The sequence below is a fragment of the Carassius gibelio genome, chromosome B15, assembly GCF_023724105.1.
Source record: "Carassius gibelio isolate Cgi1373 ecotype wild population from Czech Republic chromosome B15, carGib1.2-hapl.c, whole genome shotgun sequence".
In the NCBI taxonomy this organism is placed as follows: domain Eukaryota; kingdom Metazoa; phylum Chordata; class Actinopteri; order Cypriniformes; family Cyprinidae; genus Carassius; species Carassius gibelio.
The window spans coordinates 6,657,310-6,682,509 of record NC_068410.1 but is presented as its reverse complement, the minus strand read 5'-3'; the positions used below and the strand labels follow the sequence as shown (position 1 = coordinate 6,682,509).

At 37.4% G+C, this 25,200-nt stretch overlaps 1 protein-coding gene across 1 annotated transcript in view; it reads right to left on the bottom strand.

Moving 5' to 3' along the window:
* LOC127973028 (uncharacterized) overlaps positions 1-25,200 on the bottom strand; it is a 53,497-nt gene that overhangs the window by 20,805 nt on the left and 7,492 nt on the right. Inside the window, exons 4-6 of the mRNA XM_052577065.1 lie at positions 9,925-10,047; positions 9,520-9,626; positions 4,654-4,825 (exon numbers count right to left, since the gene is read on the bottom strand). Coding sequence (XP_052433025.1) covers positions 4,654-4,825; positions 9,520-9,626; positions 9,925-10,047 — 402 coding nt within the window. The remainder of the gene's footprint in view (positions 1-4,653; positions 4,826-9,519; positions 9,627-9,924; positions 10,048-25,200) is intronic.

Below are 25,200 nucleotides of genomic sequence, written 5' to 3'. Positions count from 1 at the left end.
CCTTCAACTGGCCACGTATCGACAGCGCTAGAGACAGACTCTAACAAGGTAATGACTTAGTGATAACCGCCTGCCAGTCGAAACCTAATAGAGACATAAAAAAATAAATCCCAGGAACGACTGCCAAACTTCCCATCAGTCTTTGCAAACATTTCACAATTTCTTGCCTCTCCAAAGAGCTTTTATTGAAACTTCCTGCACAAATTCAGGTTTCTTTTTTTTTTTTTTTGCACAGATACACATCAGAAATCATCAACTAGTGCACACTTCTCAGCATTAAAAAGAACCTGGGTCAGTTTGGAGCCAAATACACCTGAAATGAACATGTATTTGCCTGTGTTTTGTGAACCAAGGGGCAATTCTCTGCAGTCTGTTGATGTGAATGGATCGGCCGGATGGCAAAATCCCCTTAGGAGTGCTGGACTATGTAATACAGTATTAGCTGTGGCTGTGTGTGTATTTGCGCATGAGTGTTATGATGTGTAATGGAGTGTTTTAGTACACGACGGTGCCCAAACTCCAGCTGATATTTGCCATGGGATTGCTGCTTCCAGCCAGGCAGTCCAGATCCAGCGTCTGACCCCTGTACAGCTCCAGCTGCTTGGCCACGATTTTCACACTCACTGCCGGATCTGACTCAGACACAATAACAAGAACAACTAGTTAGAATGTGACTGATTCTTAGGCATATCCACAAAAGACATTGTGAAAGTTACTTTCATCCAATAGACCAGATTCTTTCATCCATACTCTCAAACAAAACAGTTCTGACCCTATCCATTAACATCTCATACATAATTGATGAGGATATTAAGATTAATAGACTCTTTATTAAGAAACTTTTATGCTCAACTCTTTTTTGACAGTTTTATTTGATGCACACGTGAAATAGTTGTACTTGTTGATTTTTAGTATTTTGAAAAAACAATGCAATAAAATAATAAAAAAATGAAAATATATAACAGCATGTTAAACATATATAAAGATATAATATATCATTGTATATTTTTTTTTATATTCACTGATTTATTTTTTGGGAATATTTAAATACACCGAAATATGATACATTTAAACAACAATTAAATGTTTAAGGACGCTAATCCATTTTATGCTCACCAAGGCTGCATATGTTTTATTTTATTTGATCAAAAAATCCTTTAGGAACTGTAATACTGTGAAATATTATTACAATTAAAAATAGATGTTTTATATTTAAAAGTATAATTTTATTCCAGGAGCCATTACTCCATTCTTTATGGTCACACGATCCTGCAGAAATCATTCTAAGATACTCATTTGCTGCTCAAGAAACATTTCTAATTATATACATTTTTAAATGGCTGTACTGAACTTTATCGGCTTTGTTGCAGGAGTCGAAGCAGTAGGTGGGAAGATTATGGCTGGGCTGGAGGATGAGAAGCAGCTCTCGTGACACACCACGCTGTGAAAACACCTGCTTCGATGCAGTCTGCACAACTTTATTGTTCTGTAGTTCACACACAGACATGGCTCTGCCTGACCTTAGTAGTTAAGCAACTCCTTTATGCTTAAATTGATTTATAAGGGATTATTCTACCTAAATGTTAAACGGTCACTTACAGTAAACAGTGAGCTCTTCAGCACGAACCCTAGAGAAGTGGTTGCCTTCACAAGTCAGAAAAGACGTACGTCTCCTCATGTGACACTTTATGCATACGGTTAGACACTGACATCCTCCCACTATTATCCCCTGCAAAACAAATATTACATATGAGAACTTTCACTTTTATTGAGCATAATATATGGTCTATGAAAAGGGCTATTATAAGGAATGTAATGCCATGTTCCAGGCAACTCGTTTTTCCAATCTTCTACTTGTATTCCAGTTCCGAGCTCTGATGTCACATAGCTTGCGAAACAACAATGGCAGCCCGTATGGATAATATTGCCTACGGATACGGTATTTTTGCAAGTGGTACACGGAGACTTTAAGACAATATAACATGTAATAAATTAAATAATCTAGCTAATCTTGCGCTCAGGTAGTTTGGCATGACTTGCCTGGAATGCTACAAAGTCACGAGTCGTTTAAAGTTGTGATTTATGGGCTCAAAAACCAGCCTGGAATGCAGCACGCGTGCTCACTTTGCACACAAGAGTGGAAACATTAAATCATTTGACTGTTATTTGTTTAATCAGAGATACTATAGTTCATGTGTTTGATGATTAAATGCAAAGAAAATCTTTTTGACAAAAGTGGTGGCGTCCAATGTGGCTCTTGTAATCTCACTAAATGCATGAACATATTTCAGTGAGGCAACTTTAGCAAAGCCACTTTAGCAAAGTTTTGAAATGAGTTGAATACATATATTAGAAATTACATCAGTGACAGAAAATGACCATAAAATCCATCTTATTTCTAAATGTTCTTCTGGGGAAAGTATTGAAAATGAGCCTTACAGTACCTCCATAATTTTCACTATTTTAATTGCCAATGTTTTTAATTCTGCTCATTTGCTAAGCTAATTGACACCTGTTTAAATGTTAAATGGTTGACCCTGGCTTCATGGTTAGTTACGGCCAAACTAATAAAAAAAAAAGTAGCATAAAAAGCTCTGAGAGAAAAAAAATAATTAACACAAACTCTAAATGTAAGATCAGATGTAAAACACCTCCAAATGAACAAGTTGGGTTCTGTGAAGCGCCGAGCAGCCTCGGGTCGGCTTTTATTCACTTATGTTTCATTCAAATCAACCTCTGGAGAGGAAGAGCGAGAGATTAAAAAAAAGAGAGACTCTAAAAGCCCCTGATCTCACAGAATATTGTGTAGTAACTAATAGAATCTAAAGTAAAAGCAGAGTCTTGATGGAGACTTTGAATCACTCTCAGGTCAAGGCTCGCTGGATTTATTTCGAACAATAATTGAGAATTATTCCTTTAATCAGGCGCTACACCTCACGAAGTTTTTCGCTGGCAGTGGAATAACTTGTGAGAGTGTTTAGATCAGTCCTGGTCCTGGAGGCACCCAAACACTGCACGTTTTGCATGTCTCTTTTATAGGGGTGCTCCGATCACGATCGGCCGATCGTTATGCGCATCTCGTCAGTAAAGCCGGTTTTCTAATCAGCGGATAATTCCATCAGGTGCGTGATTTCACACAGAGCAGCTGTTACTAAACAGAGCCGTTGTTAATAGAGAAAATGCGCAAATCACCCCTACTCTTTTCTCTGACACACCAATTTCAGGTCTTGGAGTTTCTACTAATGAGCTGATGACCTGAATCAGCTAGGTGTGTTTGATTTAGGAGACATGCAAAACGTGCAGTGTTGGGGTGCCTCAAGGACCAGGGTTGGGAATCAATGGTTTAGATGGTACTGTAGTTTATATTGTTGACGGACCAATCAAAAGCAAGACATAGAAACAGTGTCATAAATAAATAAAAATGTATTAAAGCAACAACAAGGATGAACAAGTGTGATGGGAGATGTTCTTTATCATAAAGGTACACTGATACCTACATTATTTAGTGTGAATGATTCAGGACTAATAATCAAAGATTGTAAAGAACTTCTTTTCTCCAACAATATTATATTCAGGTGTGCAGAATTATACGGCACACTTTCTTTTACAGATAAAATGATCCAACTGAACAGACTGAAAAATTATTAGATGCCCATGAAAAATATAAAAAACTAATGCAATACATAAATTGCAAAGTTAAGACATGACCATTGTACAGCAAAATGCTCATTGGGTCAGATGGGTCAGGAAAAAAAAAAAAACAGGTGGAGAAGAATGTTAACTGCAAAAGATTTGATAATTAATGTGAAAGCACCAGAAACCATTTAGTCTCCAGCGCCACCATTTTACAGAACTGCAACCTACCTGGAGTCTCCACAATTACAAAGTGACAAGGTGAGACTTGGCTTGGGTAAAAAAAAAAATCCTAAAATATTACCCTCACGTAATAAGAATGGACTGGAGGATCACTAGAAGAAGTGTAACAGCAAAGATTGATCTCCTTTCCCTCTATGGCTTCAAATGTACCCAGTAACTTTACCTCGGCTGGCTCAACTATGAGGAAAAGTGAATACCATGGCACAAAGAGAGGCAAGATAAATCGACAGTCCGCTGATCTTTCCAGCAAATTGTTTAACACGCTAGTCATGCCAGAAAATGTTTGAGGCCATTAAGATATGTTCTCATGAATCTCTCACAGTACTGAAAAAATTATCTAGCTTATCAATGAAATTGTGAGTGAATTGTCTAGAGAGATCTTCTAATAACACCCAACTGTAATCAGTATTTGTGTTCACTAAGATATATTCTCAATAAGCCGTACAGGGCAATGCATGTAGATTTGAGATAAGAAAGGGTTGTTTGACATTGGAATTTGTTGTGACAAGACCGTCATGAACCATCCTCTGTTAATGAAAGATTACAGAAAATCCAAGTAGCAGCAAGTATTGACCTGATTTACTTGTCAGCCATGATACAGCCATGTGTAATTGGCTTATGGTAAGTGACAGTGTGTCATGAAAGATCAAGCTTTTGTTTTAAGGCTATTTTAAAATCTACTAGCAACAAGAGGCTTGTGGCCTTAGCAGTTTGATTGGTTTTTGAGCAGAAGATTTTTTAAAGATCATTAGCTATAACATGTTCTGAACTACTCACAAAGGAGGATAACAGTGCGAGTAAGGGAAACTGGTGAACGTGACGCTTGGTTAACGCTCTCGCACCGCAGCACAGCATGATTGTCCTCTGGCATCACCTCCATTTTCAACACACTACTGGACCGACGTGACACAACGTCCTCTTCCCGGCTAGTGGACAGGACTTCTCCATTCTGAAAAAGAGAAAAGCGATAACACAGATAGACAGATGGTGAGAAAAACGAATGGAAGGAATGACAGACAGATAGACAGACACATGCATAGACACATGCATAGATAAGGACAGACATAGACAGAAAAACAGATATACATTAGACAGATGGACGGACGGACGGACGGACAGACAGACAGACAGACAGACAGACAGACAGACAGACAGACAGATAGATAGATAGATAGATAGATAGATACTTTTCTTCTAGAAAAAGACATTTGTGTCTGAGATCAGTCATCCAGTCAACAGTGTTGCAGACGCTAACATTTGCATTAGCTGAAAATTATTAGAGATGTCAGGAATGACACATTTTATCAAAGTAAACTGAGAGTCTCCACTGTGAGTCTGTCTGCGGGACACTACATGAATTGACAAGTAGATTCGGCGGCCTAGACTTCACTTGCAAATGATTTAAAGCTTGACATCTTCTCTCTGTCTCTCAACACAGACGTTTAATAAAGTTCTTGGTTGCAGCTTTCAGCTTTCCCCTAGGCTTGCTGAGTTTAGTCATTCACTCACACGCACCCCCACCCCACCCCACCCAAACTACTACATTAATGGGTGTATTAAAAAAATGAATTTATCATAGTTTCTTAATGTCCTATTTAAGAGAAAAATTCACATAAGGGCAGTCCACTTAACATTACCCGAGAGCCACTCTCTGAGTGTCTTTAAGAAATGTTGAATGGCCTTTATAAAAAGCACTGCTTTTGTTCCTTGTTAACATATGCACACTGTTATCTTGAGGTAGTCCTCCGACTCAGCAGAATTCTCAGTGGCACTGAAGCTTTGCATCACATTTATTAAGCTGTCTGAGATGCCAATGCTTCATAAAAAACAAGAGGTTGATAAAATTTTTAAGAATATAACAACCACTGGTTCACCTGCCAGATTCCACCTAGCTTCAAATTACTTTAGCAATCTACGTTCCACTGTGACTTTACTTTGGCCTTACATTCATAGTAATTGGCATGAAAAGCATTTTGGTAAACAGCTTTCGCACGGTTGAATGATGCAGCCCATCATTTTTCATCTAACAGCTACCTGCTGAACATAACATTTGGACCAATTTATAGTGGCAAATTCCATGAATGCAGTACACTTTGGTGTCTCGTGACTTTTCAGAGGCACAAATTCCATGTTTTTTGGGTTTGGAAACCATCACATATGCTATATAAACTAAAAGAAATTATCCTTATACCCCCTACCCAAAAAGTTCTGTTTTTTTATTTAACCCACCTCTGAGGTCTTCAACAAAAAACAATTAAATTAATGTGTTCAATGCATTCATTAACTTTGAGAGTTTTACAATAAGGTTCCATTTGTTTCCATTACTTGACTATATTACTTAACATTAACTACCAATGAAAAATAATTCTAAAGCATTTATTAATTTGAGTTCATTTTAATTTCAACACTTACCAATACATAATTTAAATCAAAAGTTTTATCTTTAGTATTACTTTATGGACCTGATTTAACAAGAACTAACAAAGAACAGTTATATTTGTATTAAATGTTAGCAAAAAAATAAATAAATAATAATAATAATGTACTGCTAATAGTTAGTTAATAGTTAATGTATTAACTCTTGGGTCCTTTTTGTGAAGGAAGAGGCCAAATGTTTATTCCAGGAAAAGAAAACTGTAACATAGGATGAATTTCTCTCACTTTAGTCCAAAGCAGAGTGGCCAATGGGTTGCCCCCATGCGACATGCACATCAACCTTAGAAAGGAACCAGCTTTGACCTCTCCATTTCTAATCCCATGATCACCAGAGCCAGCGGGGGAACTGAACAAAGTGAATTAAATGTTACGACATCAATAGACAGAAGTCTGAATCATTCCTATGTGTTTGCATGCATCGCAGCATGGCTCACGAGACTCTAAAGAAAGAATGAAAAGAAGAATGTTCGTGTGTAAGGAGGGAAAATATTATTAAAACAAAAGATCTCGCCTTTGTTCTGTGAAGACGGATGTCTTTTCATGTTAGTGCCGGTCATGAAAGATGAAGTAGCGGAAGAAGAAGAAAGAGCATGGTAGAAGAACGACCACAAGTTTGAGCATCACAGCGTCAGGAAGAGCACGACTCTATTTTAGTCCTGTACAACATTATTAAATTGAGGACATTTAACGCCAGTGCAGCGGGAAGACATCGCTTGTCCCTTTGATGAAACCATTAAGTATAAAGAGCGACCCACACACTGGCACTAGTCCATAAACCAAAATAACAGATGTTTAAACCGTAATAAGGCAATGTGGAACATGAATAAATTACAGTGGGGCTCCTGAATAATACATTTGCCATCAAATAAATTATGGGGCTGGGCTGCTCTTTGTTATTGCCCCAATCAGTTTGGAAGCGGGAACGATGGACGGATGAGAGTCTGCCATGACAAAGTGCCGCCTTGCTCACAATCTGCTGCAGATGAAAATGGGCAGTGAAAAGTTGGATTTGATGGGCCAGGCGTGCTGAGTAAGACAGCGTTGCTGGCCATCGGTTCTGCTACATTAGCACTTATTGCACTGGCTGGGCGGTAATGGAACCATGAGCTGGGGTGAGGGAAGGGGGGCCAGTATTTTAAAGCATAAATTTAGTGAGCAGAAAAAATATGATTGGCGTTTCGGTGGAAGCTTATGCCTGTGAAATGCATCATAACACATAGAATTTAAAACGTGCATTAGGCTGCATAGGTTTTCAAAGCTCACCAAATAACATTAATAGATAAGCTTACATAACAGAAAAAGTACAGTATAAGCTAAAACATGATGCTTTAACTGATTTGAAAGGACTTTGATGTTTATTTTTTCAAAGTCAACATGAACCGTAAAACAACTCTACCAGGTAGAACATGGCAAGCCTCAATTGATACCTTAAAGGGATAGTTAAAAATATTTGCACAAAAGATATTGTGAAAAATGTCTGTAGACCATGTTATAAAAGTCTGTGGGGTTCAATGTAATTTTGAATCCCATTTGGAGTACTTTTAATTGTATGGATGGACCCAAAAAAAAAAAAAAAAAAATATATATATATATATATATATATTTATGCTTTTGTGTTCCCACACAAAAACTTATCTCGCAGAATTCTCTCGCAAAAATTCCTCGGAGAACATTTGCTTTCTCTCTTAAAACATTGCATGTTCTCACAAAAGTATTGCTTTCTTCAGATAACCTTTGCATTCAGCCACAAAATATTTGCACTTTCTAGCAAAAAAAAAAAGTGTTGCATTCTACCGAGAAACTTTGCATTGTCTATCAAAACATTTTAAATCTCTTGGAAAAGTATTACATTCTTTTGAGAAACTTTGAGTTTACACACAAAACATTCACATTTTCTAGCAAAAAAAATGCGTTCTCCCAAGAATCTTTCATTCACTCATTTACAATTTTTACCATGTCCCTTAAGGGGCTCCATATAAGAACTCCATCTGATCCAATCCTTACAATTTAATTTTGTTGGTGTAACCTAATGTATTTTTACATTGAATAACAGTCTTACAAAAATCATGCTGCCTTTAGTGGTTCAGGCTGTACTCCTGGTACTTGGTAAGTGTTATCGTCTCAGAGTTAAAAGCAAATTTATTTTCATATTGAAAGTTCAAAGAGTGTTACTCGAAAGGAAAAAGGCCCAACTGACTATGAGTCACAGAGCTGTGGCCATGAACTCAGAACTCTGTGAGAAAATCTATGATTTAAATTCAAAGTCATGGTGATTTTCATTATTTACAGTATGTTCTCCATTTAATCACATATCATCATTAATGATTGATTATTAGGAGTAATTTACTGTAAACACATTTAGTGGGAATTTAAGTCATAATTGGGGTTCTTACAGGGTTCTTCGTTTGACATGTCATCTGTGTGCCGAACCTCGTGCCTTGATAAAGAGTGAGCAGGGTTGACTTGGGTTAACACGTTTCACAGTGTCCCTCTCTCTCACCCCCGATGTTGTCACAATTACCCACAAACCCACTGTGCTCATAACTTTACTCCATTTGCCAGCCTGGAGCACTGCCAGCCTACATTTAACTGTACCTGGCCTCCAAGATTTGATTTGTCAGCAATTCCTTATTCAAGAGCGCAGTGGAATGCAGAAGATATAAAATATATATATATATATATAATTTACATGGACTTCAGGATTTGCCCATAGTCTAAACATTTATGAAATTGCAAAATTTGGGTTAGTCTAGGTAACTACAATGCACGTTAAGAAAAAAACAACAACATATTTTTAACTGCATCACCATAGCATCATACATAGAAGGGCGTACAATGCTTGCGTTCAGCTAATATTCTCCAAAATGTTGCTACCGTCATGCGGAGAGACACAGAAGAGGCGATTTGTTGAATCAAGTCGTTATTTTTGTTTTCTATAATCTTTTTAATTTAAAATAATATTTTGTATTGATCACAACCATAAAAGAGATTTGGGAGCTACACCGTTGGTCAAATAAAAATGAAAAATGTAAAGAAAAAACAAGAAAAGTTTTTCAAAAGGTCCAACACTTCCAACATTTTTGTATTTCCCCGTTTATACACTATATAAAACATGACCTTAGTTATTTTAAAACAGACAAATCGTGAAGGACATAGAATAAAAGTTAAAGGAGTGACAAGAATTCAACTGAAAAGAACTTTCTATACCTTCATTGTTCGCACACAGACATACACGACTTCAGCATGAATGTTCAGAAGTTTATCCTGTGAGCCTGGCATTGTGAAAGAATCGGTTTCCATCAGCTCCTCTCCATCTGAGAAAGAAAAAAAAGACAAAAAAAATAAAAAAAAATAAAAAACACAGCACAGCACACCACAGAAGTTCTAGAGTTAGTAGGCTGCCTCGGGGTACTTCTTGCCAAGGGATGACGTGACACAAACTTAGTAAATGAATCATGAAGTCTCTTGGTTTGAGTTTACAGCTACTGCTTTGAAAGCTCCCAGCGAGAGTTTTCATCTTTTATCGGTGTTGTGTATCTACAGTGTAATTCTCTCATAAGAGCCCCACTTAATGGACGTAATAAAGAGTTGGGCTCTTAAGCAACGGCGTACCTCTGAACATGGTGATTTCTGCAGGAGGTTTTGCATCTGGAGCGATGCAGGTCACCGTGTATTTGTTTCCCTCCACCCACGGCTCATCAGACTCCAGCTGGATGTACGGCTGTGAGGGCGGGACTTAGACAAGAGAGAGAGTGTGGAGAAGGTGAGGAGAGATTAACCGGCAGGGGATTGTCACAATACATTATTTTATTGCAAGCTGTAAACTCATTTGGTGTCTGGTTGAAGAGATATTTCAGAGCTTTAAAGGAACACTCCACTTGAAAAAAAAAAAAAAAATTCCAACTCCCCTAGAGTTAAACAGTTGAGTTTTACCATTTTCGAATACATTCAGCCAATCTACGGGTCTTGTGGTAGCACTTTTAGCTTAGCTTAGCATAGATCATTGTATCTGACTAGACCGTTAGCATCTCACTCAAAATTGACCAAAGAGTTTCTATATTTTTCCTATTTAAAACTTGACTCTTCTGTAGTTTACTTTTTTTTTTTTTTATCAAATAAATGCAGCTTTGGTGAGCATCAAATAAAAAAAAAACAATTAAAAAATTCACTTTGATCCATTACAATAATAATATGAAGTCTTTAAATTAAATTAATTTGGGGACTTTTCTGGGCAAATATTATTGTACGCAACTAGATGTAATGAGTCAGTCTCATCTAATAAATTTAATAACTGTGTTCTATCTAATTGTGTAAATATCTATCAATATTTCCCATCAGTTTTGGATTATGAAGGATGTCGTTTCCGGAAATATTTTTCATCAAAATAAATAAATACAAATAAATTTATTATTAGTAGTATTATTATTATTATTATTATTATATACATATATTTTTTAAGGATCTTTCAAATACTCCCAAAACAAAATACGCTCAAATTCCCTTGAGGGGAAAATGAAACTAGTGATGCTTAAATTTGACTCTGCACATTAAACTGGGATTTGAGAAATTTAATCAGAGAAAACATTACACATTTCAGTGGTAAGGGTAGAGTCAGCATTTGGTTTACACAGTGCCCTGACCAAAGCAATAAACGCTATTTCATTAATGTTAAGCACATTTACAATGACAGTGCTTTGCAGCAACAAAGCGACCAGAAGTCATTCATTTTCCATGAGGGCTGGCGATCTGAGACCGCATTAGCCAGAGAGACAAAGTTAAGCAAAGTTCAACATAATGCAAATGCACAATGACACAACGCAGCGAATGCCAGTGGGAGCGCAGATAGGTTTTGAGCGTTTTTTTAGCATGTTGCTATGTGGCTGCTAAAGCAAGTCAAGAGTCTACTTTCAAGTCTTTATTCTCTGATGCTCTCTATGGCTTAGTCCATCCTTCAGTGTAAATCTGACAGATTTAGAAATGTTTTTTCATCTGCCAGGATAAAAGTCTGAGGGCTTCGAAAAGTAATAACTTCCAACTTTTCAGTGTTCCATTTTTTTTTTTTTTTTTTATCATTCAATATATCAGTATGTCCAGCATATAGTCAACTATATTATTACATATATTTTGCCTTCCATAAAAATATTAAGCAGCACAAGTTATTTCAATACTGATTAAGATAAAAAATGTTTCTTGAGCAGCAAATCATCATATCAGAATGATTTCTAAAGGATCATGTGACAAGACTGGAGGAATGATGATGAAAATTCAGCTTTCCATCATAGGAATAAATGTAACTTATTTTAATATATATATATATATATATATATATATATATATATATATATATATATATATATATATATATATATATATATATATATATTGTCTATGCATTGAGCCGACCAGATGAAACAGTTGTTTCCAGTGCTGACGGTCTTGTGCCAGCTGCTCTGCATCTTCCATATCAACTCCATGTTGTTGGAGGTCACCCGCAAGGACGTCAAGCCATTGGGTGCGGGGTTTACCTTGTGGTGATCTCCAGCCTGTGGCCCTCGGATCAAACTGGAGAATGGCCAGGAGGGAGGCGGAGGACATGGCCGAATCAGCGGGGGCGACGTTGCGCAGCCAGGCAGGATGATCTGCCGGGGGTTTTAGCACTTGATTGGAAATCCGCTGGGGCCACCTGATGTTCTCGATGGTCCTGAGAGTCCTGCTATCAAAGCCGTATAAATCTTGCAGCCAGGGTCTTATTTAAGGGCCAAGTCTCCAAGCCATAAAGCAGGATGGAGAGTACTGCTGAGTTGTAAATAGGGAGCTTCATCTTGCGTGAGATGGTCTGGTGCCGCCAGAGTGGTTTCCAGAGAGACTGCAGGGCTGACGCAGCCAGGGCTCTTCTGCGGGGAAATCTCTGGTTTTAGGTCCCCGTTGTCTGTCACTATGGATCCCAGATACACAAAGTTCTTGACAGGCTCTACAATGTCATCGCCAAGCCGCAGTGAAGGTGGATGCGGTCTGTCACTGACATACATGAACTTGGTTTTTGTCCAGCTCACCTGGAGGCCAAGCTTCTCAGCCTCTTCACTGTGTATGCCCAGAGCGTCTCTCATCGTGCTGAGCAGAACGGTGTCGTCAGCGTACTCCAGGTCAGTCAGGTGGTAACTGCCGAAGGACACTCCGGGGACCCGCTCACAAACACCAGACATCAGATGGTCAATGATACAGTTGAAGAGGTCAGGAGCAGCTACACAGCCCTGGCGAATGCCACTGGAGATGGGAAACCAGTCTGAGTCTCTGCCATTGATGAGGACACAGCTCTGAACATTGCTATAAAGCAACTTGAACAGGGCAACAATCTTGGGTGGTGCTCCAAGGGCGTGTAGGATACTCCACAGTGAAGTGTGGCAGACAGTGTCAAAGGCAGCCTTCAGATCTATGAACCCGATGTAAAGATGGCAATCTTTACGGAATACAGGTCTTCTCTATCAGCAAGCAAACGGCCTGTTTGGTCTGTTGTGGAGTGGTTAGGCATGAAGCCAGCCTGCTGGGGATGACGGCTGCTTCTGATGGCTGGGAGAGCATGAGTGAGCAAGATCCTGGTAAAGAGCTTGCCGGGGATGGAGAGAAGGGTAATGCCCCTGTGGTTGCCCTTACGTTTCCAGAAGGGCAAGATGACTCCTCAGTCGCTGGGGAGCCTCTCTGTCTCCCACACCTCATTGAATATGTGGGTAAGCCACTCAACGATGCTTTCCCCGCCTGATTTTAGCATCTCAGCGGTTATTGCACAGATGCCAGGGATTTCCTGTTGTTAAGTTTTTTCTAGAACGGCTCTGACTTCCTCAGGTGTGACAGGGTCTGTACTGCAGACAGCACTAGGGACTGCAGCATTAATGGCCGATGAGATAGCGGGATCAGCTGGGGTTGTACCGTGCTGTAGAAGGAGGCTGAAGTGCTCTTTCCAGCGTTCGAGGCAGTTTGCTTCAGTTGCTATAAGGTTGCCATCAGAATCTTTCACCAGGACTGTCTTGATGCGTGGGCCATTACGGGCTTGGCGCAGCAGACTAAAGACACGGCTCATATTGTTGTTAATGGCCGCGGACTCTAAGTGTTTAGCTTCTGCTTGCCAGAACTTATCCCTATCCTCGGCTATCGCCACATTGCGCTGGCGGTTCAGTCGCTGATACTCTGTCAGGTCACCTCGGAGCCGTGCCTCACGCCACCGGTCGATGATGTTGAGTGTCCTCTCCGATATCCAAGGCTTTTTCAGGGAAGGTCGAAAGCATCCAAAGACATTGTGACACTTTATACTTTTAACTCACATGACTACTTTATAACTGGACTGAGATGTATATGCTTCCCAGGTGCACTTACATAGACCATAAAAACAGATATTATGGATCCAGTTTATCATAATTGTTTAATGTTTTGAAATGGATTGGAGAACAATACATTTTAGTTGTCTGAAATAGTCCTGCATTGTGTTGTCTGTAGTGGTTCTATGGACCTTTAAATGCTATATGACAACTTAGGGCAATTTTCCCATAAGATCTAACTTTAGGCCACACAAACCCCTACAAGTGGTTATTTAAGATCTTCACGGAGGGTCTTGCCTTGTTCCTTGGTTGCTTTGTATCAGAGCACTTTCTCTTTCCCCGGCCTCAGCACGACACTGTAGAAGCACGCCATCTCATTATCAATTGAAACGCCTGTGTGAATCACAGACCGATGATGAAGCGGCCCCTGCGCTGTCGACAAGCCTGTGGAAATGCACTAAATGCTAATCTAGCATAGCGCTCTGCTTATAGGGAAAAAAGAAAAAGAGCAGCAGCAACAGTGTTGCAAATCACCTCCAGCAGAAGAGATGCGCACGCTGCCGATCAAAGCGCTCCCTCTCACCTCTCTGCTGTGCAACTTTCCCCTGCATTGCTCGGGGCAACAGAGCTCTTCCCGGCACTTTTGACGAGAGAGAGTGAAAATCAGTTTTTGTGCTCTGTTCAAACGAATAGAACTCAAATGTGGCACTGTCCAGGTTTACCCTGGTAGCAGAGTTTACCCACTGTGAGCTCCATATTGGATGGAAAAGTGTGAAACGGGATCATTTTTGGTTGTACAATGTATAAGGAAAATCATAAAATCCTGCTTATGAGCTCAGGAAGCGCTTTAGCATTTAAAAACCTAGACGGTGCGAAACCAAAAAGCTGAACTATTAAAAGGGGGAAAGGAAATGCAAGGCTGATACAATAATTCAAATATGGACCGAAAGAAAGATCACGTCCTGAGTAAACGGTGTATTAAACTCTTAACTTGAAGTCTGAAGGCATTCTGTGTGACAGTCTGAACAGCAACAGCTTAGATCAAAATAGTGTTCAAATTAAACATAATTGTATTGATATGTACAAGATACTTGATTGTTTATAAAGCACTTGAGAGAACTTACTGTTTCTGTTTTTCAATAAAATTAAATAATAATACAAAAAATAAAACATTTATATGTATAAATATAAAAGAACATTAAAACCCTTTATATAAAACTCATGGAAATTCACTATTCACTGCAATAACATATAATAAGAAAACTGAAAATATTTGTAAAATACATAATTAGATGTCAAATATTTATATGCATAGATGTATAAGTATGCACCACAATAAATATCATATTATAAAAATGTAAACAATACACTTTCTATATACTATTACAATAATGTCATTTTTTAAATATATATATATATATATATATATATATATATATATATATATATATATATATATATTTCCCTCATATTTTTCTACTAAATAAATACATAATGAAAGAAAAGTCACAGTCACCTTAAGTCGCAGTCAAATAAGAAAATTTGTGATAATGGTAAACTAATGCTCATTTTTGGCTTGGTGCTTGATATTCAGCAAAGCTAGCAATAAATAAATAATAATAATAATAAAATGAAAAAAAAAAAAAAAACTATGCCAAGATAAAACAAAGACGTTTCATTAGATTGTCACACTGGTTCATTGGATCTCATACTGTTTACCCTTCTCAGTCACATAACATTACTTAATAAAGTCAAAGGTAAATAATATAATTATTGATAATTAATACTTTTGTGGTTTCCTTCAAAGCATACAACATTATGTGGGACATTCTCAGATTACGTGGACTTGGCACTAGGGGGCGTTATTGCTGTGTGCAGCTTGGTGGTGAGGAGAGAGGGGCTCCACATCGAGACAGATGGGGCAAGGCTTGGGCTTCAAACTGATTTAAAGGAAGCAATTGGAGTTGTGTGGACACTGATGGCTGAGGAGAGCACTGCAGAGGAGCCCGCTTAGATAATGAGATGCATTTGTTTTCTCTTCTCTTCTCCTCTGCTCTCCCTCTCTTTTTAACTGCTCGCAATTTCCTCTCGCTGTCTCTTTTTCTCACCCTCACGCCATCGCCCCCTCGCTTCCTCGCTCTCTCTCATTCTCTGCAGATGAAGCCAGGCTCATCACTTGTTGTGCTAGAGAAGACATTGTTCAGGCACATAGATTTCCCAGCAAAGACTGATGGTGTGCTCACAGAGCAGGCAAGCAGGTAGAGCAATTCTCTCTCCCTCTCTCCCCCTCTATGCGTGTCTTTCACTTCATCCCTCATTCTCCCTCACTCAACTTTTGACTCAGTGCTCAATATATAGCAAAGCTAAAAAAGCCAAAAGGTACTTTCCTACAACAACAACAACAACAGTAAAAAACAGAACCAATAGCAAGGCCAAGGTAGGCTGTAAAAACAAAGGTGTTTCATCACTGTGATGTCAAATTTACAATCTAATAGATCTACTGTTTCTTGACCTGAACTACTGGTGCCAAAATTATTTCCCTTCACATAAGAGACTATACAGACAAATATGACAGTGAAAAGTGATTATAAACACATTAAATACAGTAAAAAAGAAAAGAAAAAAGAAAAAGAAACAGCACAGATAATTTGAAGTATTACAGGATATTGAGTACTGCCAAGTAGTGTTATGTTATCAACATTTAATACAATTATCATATGGGCTTTATATTATACTATATAGCATTTGTGAAAATAAATGTAAATGTAAATACATATGCACCTCTACATAAATTCCTTTTAAATTAGGTATTTAACAGAAATAAATAAAAATACTGTAAAATATTGGTCCTGGGGTCATGTCACAAAATGTTTTTAATTCAGTGGAAACTGTATTTAACGTGATCACATTTTAATAAAAACACTGAAAGTTATGACTATTAATTGTAATGATTTCATTTCCACAACTATTCAAATAACAAATAAATTATATACAGAAAGCGAGCAAAAAACACAGTGTCAGTGGAGCTTTCTGACCCTGCAATTATTTTACAATTATTCACAATTTCATTCTTTTTCAAATGTATGTTAGTTGGGCTAGTTTTCTTTTTTTGTAAAATCAACATCGGTTATGAGAATTTTTACATTTGAATGTAATAAAAAATGTTGATATGAAACAAAAATAACTATATCATAACTATTTTGTGATATATATCATTAAAATGAAATAAAATAACTAGGAATGCATCGATCCGATACGGTATGATTTTTCTAGAATAACTTTTGCTGCTGATTTTTTCAATAACCTAGTTTTTAACCGTATTTTTGTTATAGATTATAATTATATATTTTTTTCATTTGTTATTTTTCATTAAAATGAAGTTCTCTATATTTAGCAGATTCTGTTTAACACACACAAGAATGATGATCAGGTCAACCCAGAGAAGTATAGAAATTATACACTGATAAAAAAAAAAAAACTGCTGGTATCGGATCGTATTGGAATTTACCGATATTTCAAATTTTTGGTATCAGATCTAATCGATTCTGAAAAACTGCATAAAAATAACTCATATTTGTCCAAATTTTGACCCTATTTGAAGAGGTTAGTATTAAATACAATTAAAATGTTTGTGTGTGTGTATATCAGCTGACTGGCTGATGACAATCCAATGAGTGTAATTATTTTTATACAGTATTGTTCAAAATAATAGCAGTACAATGTGACTAACCAGAATAATCAAGGTCTTTAGTATATTTTTTATTGCTACGTGGCAAACAAGTTACCAGTAGGTTCAGTAGATTGTCAGAAAACAAACAAGACCCAGCATTCATGATATGCACGCTCTTAAGGCTGTGCAATTGGGAAATTAGTTGAAAGGGGTGTGTTCAAAAAAATAGCAGTGTCTACCTTTGACTGTACAAACTCAAAACTATTTTGTACAAACATTTTTTTTTTCTGGGATTTAGCAATCCTGTGAATCACTAAACTAATATTTAGTTGTATGACCACAGTTTTTTAAAACTGCTTGACATCTGTGTGGCATGGAGTCAACCAACTTGTGGCACCTCTCAGCTGTTATTCCACTCCATGATTCTTTAACAACATTCCACAATTCATTCACATTTCTTGGATTTGCTTCAGAAACAGCATTTTTGATATCACCCCACAAGTTCTCAATTGGAGTAAGGTCTGGAGATTGGGCTGGCCACTCCATAACATTAATTTTGTTGGTTTGGAACCAAGACTTTGCCCGTTTACTAGTGTGTTTTGGGTCATTGTCTTGTTGAAACAACCATTTCAAGGGCATGTCCTCTTCAGCATAGGGCAACATGACCTCTTCAAGTATTTTAACATATGCAAACTGATCCATGATCCCTGGTATGCGATAAATAGGCCCAACACCATAGTAGGAGAAACATGCCCATATCATGATGCTTGCACCTCCATGCTTCACTGTCTTCACTGTGTACTGTGGCTTGAATTCAGAGTTTGGGGGTCGTCTCACAAACTGCCTGTGGCCCTTGGACCCAAAAAGAACAATTTTACTCTCATCAGTCCACAAAATGTTCCTCCATTTCTCTTTAGGCCAGTTGATGTGTTCTTTGGCAAATTGTAACCTCTTCTGCACATGCCTTTTTTTTAACAGAGGGACTTTGCGGGGGATTCTTGAAAATAGATTAGCTTCACACAGACGTCTTCTAACTGTCACAGTACTTACAGGTAACTCCAGACTGTCTTTGATCATCCTGGAGGTGATCATTGGCTGAGCCTTTGCCATTCTGGTTATTCTTCTATCCATTTTGATGGTTGTCTTCCGTTTTCTTCCACGTCTCTCTGGTTTTGCTCTCCATTTTAAGGCATTGGAGATCATTTTAGCTGAACAGCCTATCATTTTTTGCACCTCTTTATAGGTTTTCCCCTCTCTAATCAACTTTTTAATCAAAGTACGCTGTTCTTCTGAACAATGTCTTGAACGACCCATTTTCCTCAGCTTTCAAATGCATGTTCAACAAGTGTTGGCTTCATCCTTAAATAGGGGCCACCTGATTCACACCTGTTTCTTCACAAAATTGATGACCTCAGTGATTGAATGCCACACTGCTATTTTTTTGAACACACCCCTTTCAACTAATTCAACTAATTGCCCAATTGCACAGCCTTAAGAGCGTGCATATCATAAATGCTAGGTCTCATTTGTTTTCTGAGAATCTACTGAACCTACTGGTAACTTGTTTGCCACGAAGCAATAAAAAAATATACGAAAAACCTTGATTATTCTGGTTAGTCACATTGTACTGCTATTATTTTGAACAATACTGTATATATAAAAAAAATAATAATAATTTTAATATACTAACAGAAACCTAAACACACACACACACACAAATATTTGAATTCATATTAACCTCTTCCAGTAGGCAACCATTCAGATCACCCTAAGCCCTAGCAGCCATCCAGAAGACTCTCACAACCGTTTTGTACCAGCAGGCCACACCATCGATTGGGACTTGATTTTTCTCCCTCAGGAATAGAAGAGATCATTGGATCGTTTGTTAGTTGCTGCAATCTAATGTAAGTGACAGCTTTAAGGAGGGATTACTGTCCCACACGTCACCAGAGAAGAAATGTCTTTGCACAGGGGAGGGAATGTTAATGTGTCTGATTAAAGATTATGAAGGCATGCGATAAAAAAAAAGCAAAAAATCAAAAATTTTGAATTCATTTTCACATAAAATAAAAATAAAAATTAAAGCTTAGTATTTATTAGTGTCAACTTTAATATAATTCAACTCATTCATTTCAAGTCTGATGTCATGGACATCCTGCTGTAACAACAAATTTAAATGACTAGGCCTCTCAGCCTGTTTTCAGAAACAACAAGGGGTGCGATGACTGGAACAAGATGTCTCTAGGCCCCTGGTCATTTGAACACCCTCCAGTTACCTCATTCTTCCTCTTTTCCTTTCTGCTGTAGTTGAGCTGTGGTAGAAAGCAGGTGTGTGTGTGTATGTGTGTGTGTGTGCTCAGCAGTCTGTTCTTTGTGACCAAAGAGAAGGGATGATGAGAGAAGGAAAGCATGCGTGTGAGTGTGTGTATGTGTGTGGGGGGGTTTGTGGGGTTATGTCTGAGTTACTAGCAGCATTGGGAGCCAGAGCATGACAGTCAGTGATTAGTCAGGCAAAGATTATGACCTCAGAAAAGCCCACCTGAGTCGCCCACCATACTTCCTGCGACCTCTCCTCCTGAGACAAATGCACGCTCACATGCACAGAGCAAATAAAAACCCCGGACATGCACAAGTACGTGTTCGCATGCACAAGAACAGAGATATGAACACACATGAGCACTCAGGCGGGAAACATCGAGCTGTGAAATTTGATTCATTAGACAAATGCAGACGGATGGAAAGATAAGGAAGATAAGAGGCTCATTAGTGCAGACAGATGAACAAACCCCCTCGGTTCCTCTCTCACATACTCATCAATAAACATATAAACATGCAAATGTTTTCTTCCAAACTGATTCGCACATGCATAAGCCAAATGAATGAAAAGAGAGTCAAAAGGCAATAATTGTATCACAGTCACTCTTTTTCAAGCTCTCTCGCGCACAAATTCCCCGTAGAAATAAACAAAAACAGCTCCCTCCCACTAGTGTTGCTTTCGTCAATGAAAATTATGACTAACTGTCTTCACCAACAAACCTTTATCACATGACGAAAACAAGACGAAACGCAATGTAAATGCTGGTCATGTGACGATGACTATAATTAAGTGCATAATGCAATATTGTTGATGAACAATAACGAGACTAAATGTGGTTTGCAAAATAAAAACTATGTTAAAATGTATCTTCATTTCTGTTGACCAAAACGAGACGAAACTAAATGATATAATGTTATTTCGTCTCGTTTAGTCACGTTATTTTTATTATTTTTCAGTATTTCCGTTTCCTGTGTCTCACTTCAGGGGCCGCATCAGGTCGCACTGCACAGACGCAGACGATGTCACTTTCTCAAGCCCCACTCGTGGCCTTATTTAGAAGACGCCAACAAACAAAGTTAAGTCTGACACAGAGAAAGGGACCAATGTGTGTACTTCTAAAATGTTTGGTTGGTAAAATAAATGTTGTAAATTCCAATCAGAGCATCTTCCGGGCCTGGAATGGATGTATTCTTGAGTCTACAAGGTATAACAATAATATAATAAGATAACCTTCTTTGAAATAAAAGAAGAAAATTTTGGTTTCATCTATACTACTAGGTACTTATACTGTATTGACTGGATTAAATAGAATTGCATTACTAAAAAGAGACTAAAATACAATTTAGACAAAATGTCATCAGGATGGAAAACTCTGACTAAAATAAGACTGAAATGCTCAGACTTTTAGTTGACTGAAACTTGACTAGACTAAAAAGAGTATGTGAACGTGACTAAAACTAATAAAAACTCAAATGACAACTTCACACAAAGTCTAGACTAAAACTAAAATGAAAACAACACTACCTCCTACATGGACTTCTAGATCAGTCAGTCATTTACACATTTCATGTGTAAATGAATGTTGCTGCAGTTTGGTGATCGAGATGTAGCCGCGACAACAGTGATGTTGAGGTACACTCAGTAATTGCTCCCTCATTAAAACGCTTCACACATAAAACGAAGAATACTTTAGAAAAAATATGGTTACATTGTGTACAGTGACACGAGATGAGGACTATAGAAATATAAAAGTGGTTTGATTTTATATGAATGGTTTTACTCAGCGGCAAACACGTCGCGACACACACACACACACACACACGCACACACACACACACACACACACACACACACACACACACATCAGAGCCTTGTTAGACCACATGAGCAAACACAGTCTGTTAACAAGTTTTGACCAGACATGCCCCAAAAGTCTTGAAAACACGCGTCCACAAACACACACATACACACGATTACTCTGGGCTCAGGTGTGAGCTTTGAAGCTAAGAGCCATTGAAGCAGTCCCATTCCTCCTCCTCTGCTCGCTCTCTTTCATTCCCTCTCTCATTTCATCTCATCTTCTCGTCTTCATGCCACTGATCTTTCCACCTCTTCCTTCGCTCCGCACTTCTCCTCTCATCTCCTCCCATCTCGTTCCTGTCTGAAGAGTGCAGCAGGTGCATCTGAGGCAAAAGAGAAAACAGCAATTTCTCCCTCTCTCTGTCTTTCCTGCTCCTATATTCTTCATTTTAAACCCACCGCATGTAACAATAAACATTTTCAACACCCAGCCGAACAAGAGTTGATCAATGTAAATCAGACTGACAACTGATAAACAAAACAGAGTCGAACCAGTTACCAACCATAATCTAGAGACACAAGTCCACTTCCCTACACGAAACACAGACCAAAAAGGCTCTCACACTGTCTGTGTATAGCTTTTCCCACAGAAAAACGGCAGAATTTCTGCTGGTCACATTTAGAGAACAAATGATATTTGATCTCAAGAAGGTTAAAAAACATGACACCCAATCATCTGGTCCGTGAGTGTCACATGACTAATCACTCTGGAGCCGCAGAAGCTGTAATCAGCCGAACGTTGAGACTCTTTAAAGCTGGAGATATCCGTGTTGGATACAGTTTTGCATTTATATTTAGTTTGAGGCTATGCAGAGGACTGAAAACACCTCCAGGCAGTAGGGCCAGGATGTGCGGTTAACTTAATGTGAGTGACAATCATGTATATGTGGCACAATTCATGACTCAGACACTGAACGTGGGTGGCAAAGAGATGCCTGAACAAAACCCAGATCATGGCGACTCAGCAGTGACTCTCATCAGGAAAGAGATTCCAGCTGGCCGAGAGGGCAGAATGTCATGGTATACCTGGACATTGCGTGTCATATCCAAAAGTTCAGAAATGAAGCCTACTTACTGTAAAATAGGTTATATTTTACGTTAAATTTATCCATGCATCCATCCATCTATCCAGCTCTTCATCCATCCATCCAACCGACATCAGACAGGTTTGTTTTCCTAATTAGAAGTTTGGAGCTTTTCTACATCGTAACTTAAACTCGGACAAAGAAAAACATGTTGATACAGAGGCTTTTCTTATTAGATGGAAGTAATTAATATTGTTCTGCATCATTATTACTGCTGCATGATTTCTCAATAATTGTCAGAATAATAAAGCAAATTATCAACATATGGAGAGTTTCTGATTTAAGACACTGATTGGCTGTTAAAAGCATATTCATCAACAATGTGCCAATTCAAAATAAAAATAAAAAATAATAATAATTGAATTAATCATTTACAGTTTTATTTTTCAACTGCTTACTCACATTTTCAAAACTTTGCCTCTCTCTCTTTTTTTTTTACTTCACAGACAAATCCAAGAATTGCACACACAAAATGCAAAATGCCTCATATCTCCTGCAAAATGAAGCACTGTATTAAAAATATCACAAACACATCTCAAAAGCAAACATTTGCAAACACCTTTGGCATATTATTAATTCCTCTAAAAATCAGTCCTTCTCTCCAAACGTACTTGTCTACTTTTCTACATAAAGACCCATCAAAACAAAGTCCAAAAAAGTTTTTTTAAAAACCACTTAAAAGTAGTTTACAGAATAAACTTGCCACAAAATTGTTCAAAGTTAATAATATTTGCTCAAAACTTTCGAAAATAATGTTCATAATGATAAATACAATCACAAAATACTAGTGCACCATTCAACATCCTACATTCATTTAAACCGACTTGCACCTCAAGAGTCAAATAAATAAATAAAACACTTAACTATGAAAAGGTTTAAAATAAGGAAGAAATGTAAGGATCCAATTACAAGAAATTAAGCTGCAACAGTGACAATAAATCACAATTGTAAACTATAAAGTGGTATTTTTAACTCTGATATGGAAACAGATTTCTATAATTAACTTTTTGGAACAATTCAAAGGTTAGCTCCGGAATCAGATTTAAACCTGTTTGTATTCGTGAAATGCTAGCGATGGTTTGCTAGAGCGGCTAGTCGGGATCAAAGGAGAAAAAGGACACGGCTGCATTATTGTTCAAGATTATAAGGCGCCACCTGAAGTGACAGCCTTGGTTATCTTCTGCCTGTGTGTGACAAAGAAGAAAAACACACACAGAAGTGTTGAGAAAGCTTCACAGCAGAGCCTGTGGAGATAGCGATTGATGCTGTGGCTACGCACTTAGCTTCTAGCAAGCCAAGGGTGATTCATCTTGAATTAGGCCATTATAAACCATATCACATGGACAGAGAGAATCCAATTAAGACCCTGCCTCATCTTTTAGTCTCTCACTCTGTAAACCCCCCCCCCCCCCCCCCCCCCCCCTAACTCACAACTCCCCTCTGTAAAGACATTATGCCATTTGGATTGGATTTACTGAGGTAGATTAGAAGCAGACACAGCAAAAATCCAGCCCTGAACGGGTGCAATGGTGAGGTAATGGATGGGAAAATACTGCTGCCTTCAGCACTCGCATTTGCAAACGGCCATTTCAAAACATCATACAAACAAAAATTGGCCTTTAATAGTTTACTTACATATGGCAACACTAAACAATAAGTAAAAGGGATTGAAATGTCATACTTTTTCAAGGATCACTAACAACCCTGTAATCAAACTAATTAAAACATATGCCTATTAATTACATTTATCCAGTCTTGCTAAGACCCCTAAATGTAATTCAAAGACATCAGCCTGTAGTGTTACTGTGGTAAACATGTTAAACAACTAATAGAAAATTTAAAAGAAAAAAAGTCTATGAATAATCAATATAGTGTTTGTTTCATCTCTATTAGACTTGCAGTGGCTTGAATCACTCAGAGGATAAGAACAATGCATATTAGGGAATTTAAGTTTTTGTATTGCATTTTTGAAAATTGTATATATAATGATTTTCTGTATTATTTGCAATATCACACTTGAAAAATATATTATTAAATATATAAAATTAATTTAAATTTTAATTAAAAATTAATTTATAACGTTATTTTTTTTAATTCCCATATTAAAACTTTTTTTAAATAGATTTTTACTTTATTTTATAACAAAAATATATAAAACATTATTATTTTAAAATGTGTGATTTTATACAAGTATTTTTAAAAATATGATATACTTTATATTATTTAATATACAATATACTTTTATAATAATAAATAATAATATTAATGATATGATAATATTGATCATATAATCATTTTAAATAATATATATTACTAATTTATACTAAATATAAATATTACTCATCATTATTTTAATGGAATTTTATTAGTTTTATTTAATTTTATTATTTTATTATATCATTTTATTATTAAACAATTATAATGAATTAAATAAAATACACTATGATCTACTGTTATTATTATTATTTTTTATATAATTAACTCACACCAAATGAATGTGTTAAACTGATAGTCCTTTTAAGCATACAAATGCAAAAGGAACCCATCTGTTGACTGTGATAAATGAGTGACCCAGGCCTGCTCCAGTTGATGCAGAAGCGTGTGTGTGTTTGTGTAAGTGTGTGAAACTGAGATTATGTTACACCA